This window comes from Lycium barbarum, chromosome 4, assembly GCF_019175385.1.
Source record: "Lycium barbarum isolate Lr01 chromosome 4, ASM1917538v2, whole genome shotgun sequence".
In the NCBI taxonomy this organism is placed as follows: domain Eukaryota; kingdom Viridiplantae; phylum Streptophyta; class Magnoliopsida; order Solanales; family Solanaceae; genus Lycium; species Lycium barbarum.
In genome coordinates, this window is record NC_083340.1 from 35857812 (window position 1) to 35871332 (window position 13521).

General features: G+C 34.9%; 1 protein-coding gene across 1 annotated transcript; it reads right to left on the reverse strand.

Moving 5' to 3' along the window:
- Positions 1-3905: 3905 nt before the first annotated feature.
- On the reverse strand, positions 3906-10613 carry LOC132635869 (vacuolar-processing enzyme-like). The gene is made up of 9 exons (XM_060352453.1): positions 10303-10613; positions 8927-9091; positions 8689-8845; positions 7774-7859; positions 7446-7645; positions 7154-7202; positions 6582-6791; positions 5899-6105; positions 3906-4294 (listed from the first exon to the last, which is right to left on the reverse strand). Exons 1-9 carry the CDS (start codon positions 10480-10482, stop codon positions 4112-4114), a joined length of 1437 nt encoding a protein of 478 aa, XP_060208436.1. The 5' UTR covers positions 10483-10613; the 3' UTR covers positions 3906-4111.
- Between the last annotated feature and the right edge of the window lie 2908 nt (positions 10614-13521).

The following is a 13521-nucleotide window of genomic DNA, read 5'->3' on the forward strand; positions in this document are numbered from 1 at the left end:
AACTATTCGAAATGGGTCAGTTATGCCCTTCGTTAAATTTTCGGGTCAAAAATACTCTCGTCGTTATCAGACGAGGCCACAAATACCCCTCTGGTTAACGGCCTTCCACTTCATCCGATGTGGCAGTGCCACATGGAAAAAATTATCCACGTGGACGGCCACGTCAGCCTTTTGAATAGTTCAGGGGTATTTTTGACCCCCAACCCCACCCCCCACCCCCAAAAAAAATTAACAAAAGTTTTGAAATTTTTTTTTTTCACCAACCACCCCTCACCCCCTCACCCCCCCCCCCCCCAAAAAAAATACATAACTTCTTTTCAAGATTTTTTTTTTTTTTTTGGGTGGTGGGTGCGTGGGTGGGTGGGTAAAAAATCAAAAACAAAATTAATTTTTTTAGGTGGGTGGGTGGAGTAAGAAACCAAAAAAAAAAATTGGGGAGGGGAAGGGGGGGGGGGGGGGGCAAAAAACCAAAAACAAAAACTTTTCAAAACGTTTTTTTTAAAACCAAATTTTTTTTGAAAAGAAGTTTTGAATTTTTTTTTTTTTGTTTCTTACTCCACCCACCCACCCAAAAAATTTAATTTTGTTTAAAAAAAAAAAGTTTTTGATTTTGATTTTTTGCACCACCCACCACCCAAAAAAAAAAATCTTGAAAAGAAATTATGTATTTTTTTTGGAGGGGGGTGGGTGCTGAGGGGTGGGAGGACGAGGGGGGATTGGTGTAAAAACAAAAAGAAAATCAAACTTTTTTTTAAAAAAAAAATTCGGGGGGGGGGGGGGGGGGGGGGGTGATGCGTGGGGGGTGGCTGGGAGAGGGGGTGAGGGTGGCTGGTGAAAAAAGAAAAAAATTCAAAGCTTTTGTTAAATTTTTTTTTTTTGGGGGGTGCGGGGTGGGGGGGGGGGGTCAAAAATACCCCTGAACTATTCAAAAGGATGACGTGGATAATATTTTCCACGTGGCACTGCCACATCGGATGAAGTGGAAGGCCGTTAACCAGAGGGGTATTTGTGGCCTCATCGGGTAACGGCGAGGGTATTTTTGACCCAAAAATTTAACGGAGGGTATAAGTGACCTATTTCGAATAGTTCAGGGGTAATTTTGACCCTTTTCCGAAAGAAAAATTATATTGTTCTTCTCTTCATATTTAGTTTAGTTACTAGTGATGCAAACTAAGACCCGTTTGGCCATGATAATTTTTCACTTTTTTTCGGAAAATTATTTCACTTTATTTGGAAATCAGCGTTTGGCCATGAAAATTCCTAATCAGAAGTTGTATTTAAAATTTGAAAAACACCTAAAATCTTATTTACACTTTTTTCATTTTCAATACATTCAAACAATAATCTTTGCAAAAACTATAATCAAATAAAACTCCATCTTCAACTCCAACTTTAAAATTCCAAATAAAGTAAAAATATTTGATTTTCATGGCTGTCCTACTAACAAAGAATGGTTAGGTGATGCTAAATTGAACGGATCAAAAGTGAAAACAACAATACTAACCCTTATATCTCGATGTATTCATACAAAAAAAAAAAAGTCTGTTATTATTATTATAAATATTGTTATTTCTCATTTAGACAATGGAGTGCAACACTTCCAAAGTGGTGGCAAATACAGCCTCGTAATTTTTGAGTAAAAACTGTGCGCGGTTTACACACTTTTTAAGAAATAATAAATGAAGTGTATATTTTACCATGATATCCATATTAATTGATGTATAATTGCATTGGATTTGAAAAATAATTTAGAATAAGTAATTAATGCTAAGGTCAAAAAAGGAAAAACAAAATAATTTTTCTCTTGATATGCGAAAGTGGACAAGTAAAAGTGAAAATCTATTTATGAAATAGTGGACAAGTAAAAGTGAATAGAGGGAGTATATATTTAACGCTATTTACATAATATGTGATATAGTTTGATTAGGCACGGAATTTAAGAAAAAAAAAAGAATTTTGAAACTTGTGGTCTAAAACAAGCCATAGATATTTGTGTGGCTCTAAATCATTTCATTAAGGATAAAATGAGAAGTTTTAAGTTAAATTCTTTCTACATTTAGAAATGTATCATTCTTTTTTAGACAGACTTAAAAGGAAAGTATATCACATAAATTGAGACAGACAGAGTATATATTTAACGTTATTTAAACAATCACGTAAAAGATTCGAATTGGAAGCCAAAATTATTGTCGTGAACAAGACAATAATTGCAACAAATAAGGGACACAATTATTGTCGTTCTACAGCGATTTCACCAATTCTCCGATTAGAGAGACTAGAATTATTGCAACAAGACATGGAATAGACCGAAACCAAAAGGGACACAAATAAGGTATTTCTATTAGTTTGTTGAACCAAATCTTGCTAACCTGTTTATTTATAGTCTATAGAAGCTTTGCAATGACTTTTCATCATCAACTAGCATCGTTTGGATTGAAGTATTTTTTTCATTTTAAAATTAAACTAAAATTATTATTCAAGAATAAGAAAAAACTGAAACACAATTTCGTGGAACTAACATAAATATTTTCTAAAACATAAATGCAAAAAATAATCCAAAACTGTTTGTGAGTCACTTAATCTAACTCTCTCTCTCTCTCTCTTCTTGGATAGCACTTAGCAGACAATAAAAATACTCTGTCGATTTCTAATTTATATAACCTATCGTTAAACTTCTTTTAAATGACAAAAGACGGATTCTTAATATCAATATTATATTCTGCACATTGCATAGCATATTATCTTTATGGCCTCGCTTGCAATCTTTTCATATGACAGATTCTTTTCGTCGTTTTGTTAAACTTGTTACTTAAAATACTCTTTGCAGCATGTCCAAATACTGATCATTTACAGCATTTTTAATCATATTGATTGCTTCTTTGGAGTTCTTTCTGAAGTGCTCAAGCACTCAGCCAAGGATCAGTTCATAAGCCAAAGAAAGCACTTAATCTTGTTTCATCATGGTGTTAAGTCTCCCTGTCCATTGAGCCCTAGGGCTTTGGTTTAGGAGCAACAACGCATCACGTGACATGCATTGTTATTTGATGTGTGATTAGGAGCACGTCAAGCATTTGAATCTTATAGTTGACGGAGCTTGGTATTAAGTTGGGAGGAAGGTAGAGCGCCTTCTTCACATAGCTTCGAACCTATGGTCCAACTAAGTTTGGCCAAAAGCCCATATTTTTTTTATTTTTTTTTGAGAAAAATAAAAGGACAAAATTCACAAATAGTCACTATTAGCTTATGTAATTGAAAAATAGTCTGAAACTCTAGAATATATTATGGAGTTTCACCTCTGAAATTTGAAACTCTATGATAGTGATTATTTTTCAATTATAGGGCTAAAAAGCGGCTAGCCCGCGCAACCACGCTATTACTACAAAAAGAAAGGAAAACAAAGTCTCCCTATCCACTGGCATAAATGACAATCAGCAAGTGTTAAAGGGTAACTTGAAGAAGAAAGTGAAAGAAAGGTTGAACAAGCACACCTGATACTTTGTTATCCATTTACAATGAGCTCCACTAGAATCTCTCTCAAAGTTTCATTTACTATATGTATAGTCTTCAGATTTTCTGAGGGAAGGATGAAGGAATCTTAAATTCTACGAAAACTTTTAATAATGTCCACCATTATTAGATTATACCAACTAACTTGTTATCGAAAAATGAAAAAAATGAAAAAAGTTTATACCAAGTAACCATGTTGCACTTTATGTTTCAGAGATTGTATTCATTATCATCTATACTCAGGTCGGTGGTAGGCGAGAACTTACAAAGAGAAATACAAATACCGAGTTTAAAACATTTCAAATATGGTCGTTTTTACATTTTCGTATTAAGTACAATTACCGTGGTTCTTAAATTCCTAGGTAGTGAGTTAGGCTTATCAATTGTACATAAAAAACTCTCGTCACAATCCAATGCATTAACACAACAAAGTGATAAATATTTGTTGGCTTTACTTATACAAGATCAGTAACATCTTAAGAAAGAAGCATATGTACTATCCTTTTTATTCTAAATGGCATATGTACAATCATTGTACATATAGATAAACATGAGGACAATGATGCCAAGATGATGATACCCTGAGAGCCCAGAAATTTGTGTCCTACGCACTAAATCCCTCGTCAAGTGAACTCCAAGAGTTGGAAGGAATACTCACACAAGCTTGTGCTGATGCCTTGGCCATCTGCTCCATTTTTATACCAGCCTTGCACATGTTAGCAATGGCACGCATATGTTTCATTCCATACTGGGATAATGATCCACAATGTGTTTCAAATGTTCTTACCTGAAAAAGGATAAGGCATTTACATCTAGGATAAGCAGAACTTTAAGCAGAAAAATCATAATTCATCTAGAATTAAACTGACAGGTGATCCCCAAGTTGTTGTATCTAAATAAAACCTGGGGAATAAGACACAAATTGTCACATTATATGAACAGCTCTGTATAGTTTAAAAAAAAAAAAAAAAAAGGGAAAAGGGTCAAATATACCCCTTTACTTTATTTTATTAGCCAACTTTATCCTCCATTGAAAGTGAACAACTATACCCCTGGCGAACAAATATACCCCTGCCATCAACAAAAGTTTACACTTGTACCCCTATTTGGATGGAAAACCCCAAATCAAATTAAATTACCTGATTCTAAAAAATTACCCAATTTCTTCCACTACCCGACCCGGCCCCGATTTCATCTTCTTCTCCAAGAAGAATGCTCAAAATATTTGAGCCAATCTCCTTCAATTCTCAATCAAATGAGCTCAAATTTGAGATGCGACTTCCTCAAAATTCAGTGAACAAATCCCAACCACCAATTTCTTCAAACAAACATTGATTTTTATTTTTTTTTATCACCATTGAACCTTAAGCTTCACTTTACCAAAAAGAAAAAAAAAATCTCGGAATTGAGATACTTATAGAGAAGCTTAACACTGAACTCGAAATGAACTTGTAGTCTCAAGATTGCGAATTTTACCTCAAAAAGAAGTATTAGCTTTGTTGGCAAAGAAAACATTTGGAAAGTGTCGTACTGAATTTCGTCACTGAGAAAGCTTGTTAGTTTCTTTGCTGTTCTTTTGTGAATCAAAATTAGCATATATTTCCACCTACAATTCCATTTGGCATGATATGGGAACTTGATGCATTCTTAAACTCAAGAATCAGAACTGAAGAACAGAGTAGCAAATTTGTGAAATTTAGGCACTAGCAATAATGAGTTATACTCTGTGTTAATGCACTTTTGATTTATATTCCTATGCAAAGAAGTGAATTTTATGAGGTATACTTTCTGCAGCAACTTGGAAGTAGATCTTGGATCTGAAGAAAATGCTCGCATTGTCTATACTGCATTGGCTGTTGATAAGGAGGTAAAGTGTGCTACTGAGATTTTTTAGTCGTTGTAGCATCTGTTTCATTCCAACTATTGCTTCATTGTTAATTCAATGTTTTGTTTGAAGAAACTGGTGGTTGGGATTTGTTCACTGAATTTTGAGGAAGTTGCATCTAAAATTTGAGCTCATTTGATTGAGAATTGAAGGAGATTGGCGCAAATTTTTTGAGCATTCTTCTTCAAGAAGAAGATGAAATCGGGGTTGGGTCGGGGCGGGCCGGTTGTGGAAGGAATTGGGTAATTTTTTTAAAATTAGGTAATTTAATTTGATTTGGGGTTTTCCATCCAAATAGGGGTACGGGTAAACTTTGTTGACGGCAGGCGTATATTTGTTCACTTTCAATAACGGAGGATAAAGTTGGCTAATAAAATAAAATAGAGGGGTATATTTGACCCTTTTCCCTTAAAAAAAGACCTCCCTACCCCCGAAGTCATTGTTGCATTAGGTAGGTGAAGATTTGGAAGGTAAATGATTTGAATAAAGATTTAGATTATGCTTACAAAGGATTTAAGACAGTCCCAATCATCAACAAGAGGCTCGCCAGTAGGTCGGACTTTATTCAGCACCTCAGGACCTTTCTCAATCCCGAATAGAAGCTTTCCAACAAGTGCAATGCTGTCGTCTATGTGCATTCTGTGTGACATAGCTTCAGTCAGCTGCTTCTGGGCTTCAAGTTTCCTATCTGAGCCTTGAGGAGCCTTGAGGAACTACCAATATCCAGAAAAGAATTGGATATTAGTTGCATCTAATGATAAATATCCAGATGTATGATTGATCAAATGAAGTGATAGACTGATAACTACAATAGCTGTCTTCACTGATTAACAGAAATCATGAAACTAAACCAAAACTAAGCATTATTATACTATCTCTTAGATAAACTCATAAATATTTCCTCCTATCAAGTGCATCTTGATTATAAAAGTCTCTGACCCATAATAATATCTCAAACCATGCTGTTTACCTTTACTTGTTAATTAATCCAATATTCAATAGCTTATAGGGTAAAAAAAGTTGAAGCAGGGATCTTATAATAACATATAACAGAAAAATTAGCTGCACTCATACTATTATGCAGTTCCCTTGATTTAGTAACACAAGTGAAGTCAGTCAAATAACTTGAAGTTGACATTTGAAGTATTACATCAGAATATTACACTGCATAAAGGAGCTTAGTGCATACCTTGTCCCAGAAATGCAAGAGATCTGCATCACGCTGGTTAACAGGCTTTGAGGATAGCATTGAGGAATTCTCATCCAGAAAAGTGTAATTATCATTTGCGGGATTGGTCCCCAAATAAAGGGAAAGAGGATCATCCCTTAGCTTCAGATCACCATATTGCATGACATGGGAACTTGCATGCGCAAACGAGTTGGCAGTTCTCCTTTTAACCTACAAAATCAGGATGCCCGCAGAAGGATGTTCAAAGGCCTCTTTTTTTCTAATTTGTTTAATAACTGTGGTGTCATGGGCCAGCTTGTGTGCACCTCAACTAATTCCACGGGGTATAATGTTCAAAGGCCTCTTTTAAGCAATAATAGAGCAAGTGCAGATCGTAAAGGCATCTATAATATCCCCTAGTAAGGTTTGTCAGCTATTCTGCTTACCACTTAAGAAGAGCCCCTTCTCAAACCAAAATAATTGAAAAACTAAAGGAGACAGAGAAGCCCAAAATTCCTTTCAAGTCCACAAACACACTCGTCAAGAAACCTTTTCTTTTTTCTTTTTTAGTAAAGTCATCAAGAAACTCTTACCAGCTCATATTGCATTCCTAAAGTTTCTGCTTGGGGATTGTGTTTTTCACTGTTCATGTAGACAGATCATAGTTAGTCAATAGAAGGCAGAATTACATTACATAAACCATAAAAATAACCACCTAAAAGAACTGTAAATCGTAATCTTCCAAATTTATATCATCAAACCATAGGAAACAAAGACATGCCACTTGCATAGGCAAGTCGCCTGCTCACAAACTAGTAAGCTGTAAACAAAAGAGGAGAAACGGAAAGGAGGTCGGAAAGAACATCAAAAAGCCTCTGGAAATACCTGTCTTCCATCCAAGAAACAGCGTACAAGTCACCCAAGCAGGTCTGATATTCTAGAGGAGGACTTGGATAGTCTCCTGGACAGTAGGTTCCCCAACTGTCTTCTTCAGCATTTGATGCTGTTGTTGCATAGATATTAAGACCTTCAGGAAGAAGGCCCTCAAATATACTCCCAGACTCACAAGCTTCAATGTAAAAGACCTGAAGATCATTTAAGGGGCATAACAATAAGTATACTGCGTCAACCGAATTGATCACAAAAATCTGACCCTCCACGTATAGAAAATTGAAAGTGACAGAAGGAGAAAGAACTGACAAAAGTGACTTACTAAGCTCTCATATGTCCCTGACGCATGTTTCCTTTTCAAGACATCAATTAAATCCTCAGCGTAGAGATAAGGGCCACTAGGCATCCCTGGTTTGTGAAAGTATAAGAATAAGAGTTGCAGACTTATAGTAACTACCAAACCCATAAGCATAAAAAATAATAACCTACATAGTCATTGCTCTATTCCTAATAACAAGTGACCTGTCAAAATAAATATATAGTCTATTCAGTCCACAGAACTACTCCTACAGTTTGATTACTCCTACGCATGAAACTGAATACCATGGTGTGTCCAAATACCAAGCTTATTGCATAACAAGGAAATTGCCTAAAAAACTCCAAATTGAGAAGAAAAAGGGATGATAGATAGAGTGTGTTTCAACTTTCAAGCCATAGATTCTGTCACGATATGTAACTAAAATATTGAAAAATTAAACAGCAAATTCAAACTCGCTAGTAAATACTCTGTTCTATTATATATTCTGACATTTTTTCCTTTTTATTTTTTCGAAAAGTATGACAAGTTTTTAATATTGGAAGCTCCTTACTTTGAGCTTCCCATTCTACCCTTTAACGACATGCTCTTACAGTCATAGAAATGTCATCATCACCACAAGTTCTTAGGGTACTTTTAGTATGTGTCAAAAATCCTTTCTTTCTTAAACTCTAAGCTAAGTTAAATACCGCCAAATAAAATCTAACGGAGGGAGTAATATCTAAAGCAAACAAGAAACAGAGATAAAGCTAAGTATATCCTATATTTTATCCTACACAAGTGAAATAGAATAGCAACTGAACAAAAACAAAACTGCCTCCTTTCAAGTAACCACACTTTTGTTTTTGTCTAGTCTTATAGTGATAATGTAACTAACAGGCACTAATTGAGAGGTATCATAAATTCCATGCAGGAACTAACCAAGCACCCCAGGACCACCGTGATCACTGTAGAAAATGAAGATATGATCATTTGGACCACTTTCCACCACCTTCCCACTGCCTCCAGTAAGAGCGGATTTGTTCCCAAGGATAACAGCAAGGAAGTTGTTGACTGTAACATGATGCCCCGTATAATCCTGCCATAGGGAAATATTATCAGAGTAGAGTAAAAATGACAGTTTAAAGATTTTAGAGGTGATTCATGCCTGAGAACCTACCTTTGGAACTCCTTTATAAACGTCCTCACCGCTAGGGCTATTTATGATGATTCCTGGCCTAGGATTCTCAAAATTATGAGCGATGTCATCATACATAAAAACAATAATATTCTCATCCTTGAGGCCACCTTTCTTCAACAACTGATATGCGTGGCAAACATCAGCCTGGTACAAAAGATAAAAAATTGACAAGGCTTGTTAGCAAAGTAGAAACAAGAGGTCATAAAAAACAGTGCATTATTCCCATAACACCAGCATCTTCTGAGGTCCATTTTAAGTTTTCTTCCATGTCTAACCAAATAAATCAGTATATCTACTATTATGGAACAAAAATTAGTCTTTCAACTGAAGCAAAATCAGACTCGCCTAATGGGCCAGAAGGTAGTGGAATTATGGCATTCTAACTGATCTCGATACAAAGTACTATTCAAGCTTTTCCAGATAAAGACAATGTTAATTTACAGTATCCCCAGTGTACTATTTGATCAAAAGATTCTATATTCACATTAGTAATGAGCTAATTCAAAAGAAGTCAGATGTAGACACATTTGCTCATTCAGTAATTCACTTCTTCCAGTAGCAAAGTCAGCTAGCTGGCTTCAGCCACCATTAACCTATTTCCCTTGCTGCTTCTCCAGAGTCCGATCCGTCACAATTGCTACCTCATATGTTCCGATTTTTCCATGAGTCTAGTTATTTTGGTAGTGGACAGATTGCAAAGGGTATATACCTGAGCGGGCGCCATTGGAACGGGTTAAAGGTGCTGAAAGTCATTGTAGGCCTTTAAATTTCAGTTTCGACGACTTCAAGGCTAAGGAAACCTAAACTAATTCATTTTGGAAAAACTACGATTTGATAGTACAGTTCTACAGCCTATGATAATTCAGGAACTAAAATCAGAAGTAGGAGAGCAGAACTTAGAGCCATTTACCTTCACACACACACACACAAAAAAAAGGCAGGACCACACTTTTATCTTAAAAGTCCAAGCTTACAACTTAAACTGAAATTCCCAGAACTCTCAAAGATGAAAGAACTGGAAAAAGGGTTCTTCCAATAAGTATTCTATAAAATTCACAAAAATAAAGTATATAGCACATATAATTTAGGCTTTATCTTAGTTTAAGTAAATTACAAATATGTTTTTTTTCATACTACCTTCAATTAACAAACGGGTCTTACTGGTAAGTGTAACTAATAGTGACTTCAAAGCTAGTACAATCATTTTGACTTGTGTTCATCTATTTATTTGACTATTCTTGTTTGCTACTCAATCATTTTGTCTTCCAAAAAAGAAAATCCAAAAAAAAACAAAAACAAACTATATCAAGGTAAAAGCTAAACTATGGCAAGGGAATAATTTAGAGTAAGGTAACCTGGTGCCTGTAATTCCAGAAACCTCTTGATCCAGCAAGCAACACAGCCCATCTACTACCCATGGAATCATCATATCCACCACTGAAAAACTTTGATGCTTCAGATGGTAACTTCAGCACATCACGGCCGTCAACGGCGGTGACAATTGACAGTCCAATGATGAATAGAGCACCAATCATTGTCAGATACAATCAACTACTACTAGTATAATTAATGAAGAGGACCAAGAAGGTTAACAAGCTATTTTTTGAAAACGATAAGCTTATCACTAACTCTTAAATATGTCAACTACTACTTTCTAGCCAGCAGTACGAATATATTCGGAGCCCGTTTGGATTTTCAGCTTTTTTAATTTTTTTTTTTTTTTTTTTAGTGTTTGGCGGTTAGCTTAAAGTCATTTTGTGATTAAAATAAGCTCAAAAAAATAATTGGGCCTATTTAACTTAGCTTATCTAAAACAGCTGAAAATAGCTTATAAGCCAAAAAAAAATAAGTTAGAGTCTTGTTTGGATGGGCTTATGCCTATAAGCTGTTTGCAGCTTATAAGCTAAAAAAAATAAGTTGGAGTAGTCTAACTTATTTTTTTTGCTTATAAGCTGCTTTAGATAAGCTAAGTTAAATGGGCCTAATTATTTTTTTTTGAGCTTATTTTAAGCACAAAATGACTTTAAGCTGGCCAGCCAAACACTTAAAAAAGCTGAAAACAGCTTATAAGCAACTTATAAGCCAATCCAAACGGGCTCTAGACTATCCAACTTAATTTTTTTAGCTTATAAGTAAATCCATCCAAACAGGCTCTCAGTCCGCAACTTAAATGATCCAAAAGTGGAAGTGGAATTTTGATCCCAAATAACTCACCAATAAAAAGAAAAAGTAAAGTTACAAAAGTGACAAAATTAGTATTGCGCAATAATTTTGTGCGCAATAGGGGTTTAATAAATACCCAGCAATCTCTTCCCTACCCGATCAGTCCCCCATCTTTTATGCCCATTAACACCCAATTTTCGAGGTTTCAGGTTCTAAAAGTGTAATTTTCGTGTTATTTTTTAACCCAAAAATTAATATTCTCGGTATATTCAAGTCAAGAACAAGTTTCGAAGCTTGGATTTCGTACTAAAGCGTCATAGAATTCGATTTCAAAAACTCAAAAATAACCTTTAATCTAGGTATCCTAAGCGTGATTAATGTTTAATAGCCGCGGATTTCAAAAAAAAATAAGCAATTTTTTTGTGAGCAATAGGGCTTCATTTTAAATTAAAAAAAATTATTTGTTAATTATTTGATTAGTTAATTGTTAATGATTTATTAATTTTAAATTATTTGTTAATGATTTGTTAATTGTTTGATTATAGGAAAATATACTAATCTCCTAATAATATCTTTGTTTGTTAATTATCTAATTGTTAATTTATTTATTTGTAAAATTGTTTAATCCATGTTAATTATTAATGTACTAATTAGTTATCTAAATGTATGTGTTAATCTAATTTTATTTGCTAATTAGTTATATAATTTTATGTGCTAATTAGTTATATAATTTTATGTGTTAATGTGCTAATTAGTTATCTAATTAATTATCAATTGTTAATTAGAAATAGTTAATCCTTAATACTATATTTGGTAGCTAATTGTAGTTAGTATAATAATTAATTAACAATACTGTATTAATTAGAAATAGTTAATCCTTAGTTTAGCATTGAATATCCTTAGTTGGGGATTAAAAATATCATTAATATATATTAGTTAGTTAATTGTAGTTAGTATAATAATTAATTATTAATTAGAAATAGTTAATCCTAATTTAGGATTGAACATCCTTAGTTTAGGATTAAAAATATTATTAATATAATATTAGTTAGTTAATTGTAGTTAGTATAATAATTAATTAACAATTATTTAATTCGCAAATTTAGATAGTTAATATAATTTTCCGTTAGAGGATTAGTTAGTTAGTATAATTTTTCGATAAAGGATTACATAATTAATATTACATGTTATTAAAAATTATTAATACAGATACGACACCTCCATGGATCCCAACCTTCATCCAGACCTTTCGATCTATTAGTACTTCATCTACAGGATAATCATAGGTCCCAGCTATTATGGGATGAGGTTATAGATTCTAGTACGTTGTTCCGTCCCTGTAGGGTGGAACATGCGTGGAATCTTTTAAGGGCTTGGCCCCCACATCCTCACTTTTTAGATATACTTTATCGAGCCAGTATCTATCATTGCGTCGTTGCTGGTCGGATGGCTCTTGTGACGGCCATGGTTGAGCGATTGAAACCGGAGAACCACACATTTCATCTCCGCACTGGTGAGGCCACTATCACGCTTCGGAATGTGGAGGTCATGTATGGATTACAGGTAGATGGACGCCCGTTATACATTGAGGAGCCTCAGCCACCGCCGTCGTATCGGGAGGAGTTGACTAGGCTCACTGATTATGTGCCCCAAGAGGGTGAGATATGGGGACAGACTCAGATGTCGATGGTTGCCCTCTGTACTCATTTGCACCCCTTAGACATCGAGCATCCTATTACAGACAGCACACCTTAGGTGGATGTCGATCGTCGTGCCCATCTGTACTTACTCATCATATTCAAGGGTATCTTGTTCCCGAACACATCGGGTTCCCATGTGAGCTTAAAGTATTTGCTATTTCTAGAGGATCTAGGCGAGTTGGGATGTTATAGCTAAGGCGCTGCTGTTCTGGCTTACCTGTATCAAGCATTATGTCGAGCGTCTATGGGCGATTAGAGGGATTTTTCAAGATTTCACATGCTCCTCCAGGTAATATATTTAAGTGTGTATAATTTTATTCTAAATATAGCTTTTTGAAACGATGACTAATAAAATATATTTTTAATGACCCTTTCAGATATGGGTGTGGTCTAGGATGAGGCCTTTTCAGCCAGTAGCTGCGCAGCCTCAACCTGAGTTTGTTACTGAGGGCATGCCCTACACGCAGAGATGGACGGGAAGCGTAATCCGAGATGTGGATACGCACCACAGACTTTTTCATTCAGGAGGGCAGACATGGTAAGTTTTTTTGATTTTACATTATTATTTTCTTCTTCTTCTTCTTTTTTTACTATTTTTGTCCTTTATTGTTTACTAATTCACTATTTTTTTTTTTACAGTTTTTTATATGGAGGCCGTATGATAAGATTTTGGATCAGTTGCAGGAGTTTTGTAGGGCTGGTGAGCCCATG

Bases quoted from the DNA above. Each gene is read 5' to 3' on its own strand.
- LOC132635869 (XM_060352453.1), bottom strand. From the start codon at position 10,482: ATGATTGGTGCTCTATTCATCATTGGACTGTCAATTGTCACCGCCGTT. The intron at 7,646-7,773 runs GTAAGTCACTTT...AATGATCTTCAG, and splicing joins CAGGGACATATGAGAGCTTA to GTCTTTTACATTGAAGCTTG. The intron at 7,203-7,445 runs GTATTTCCAGAG...CTACATGAACAG, and splicing joins GTTTCTTGGATGGAAGACAG to TGAAAAACACAATCCCCAAG.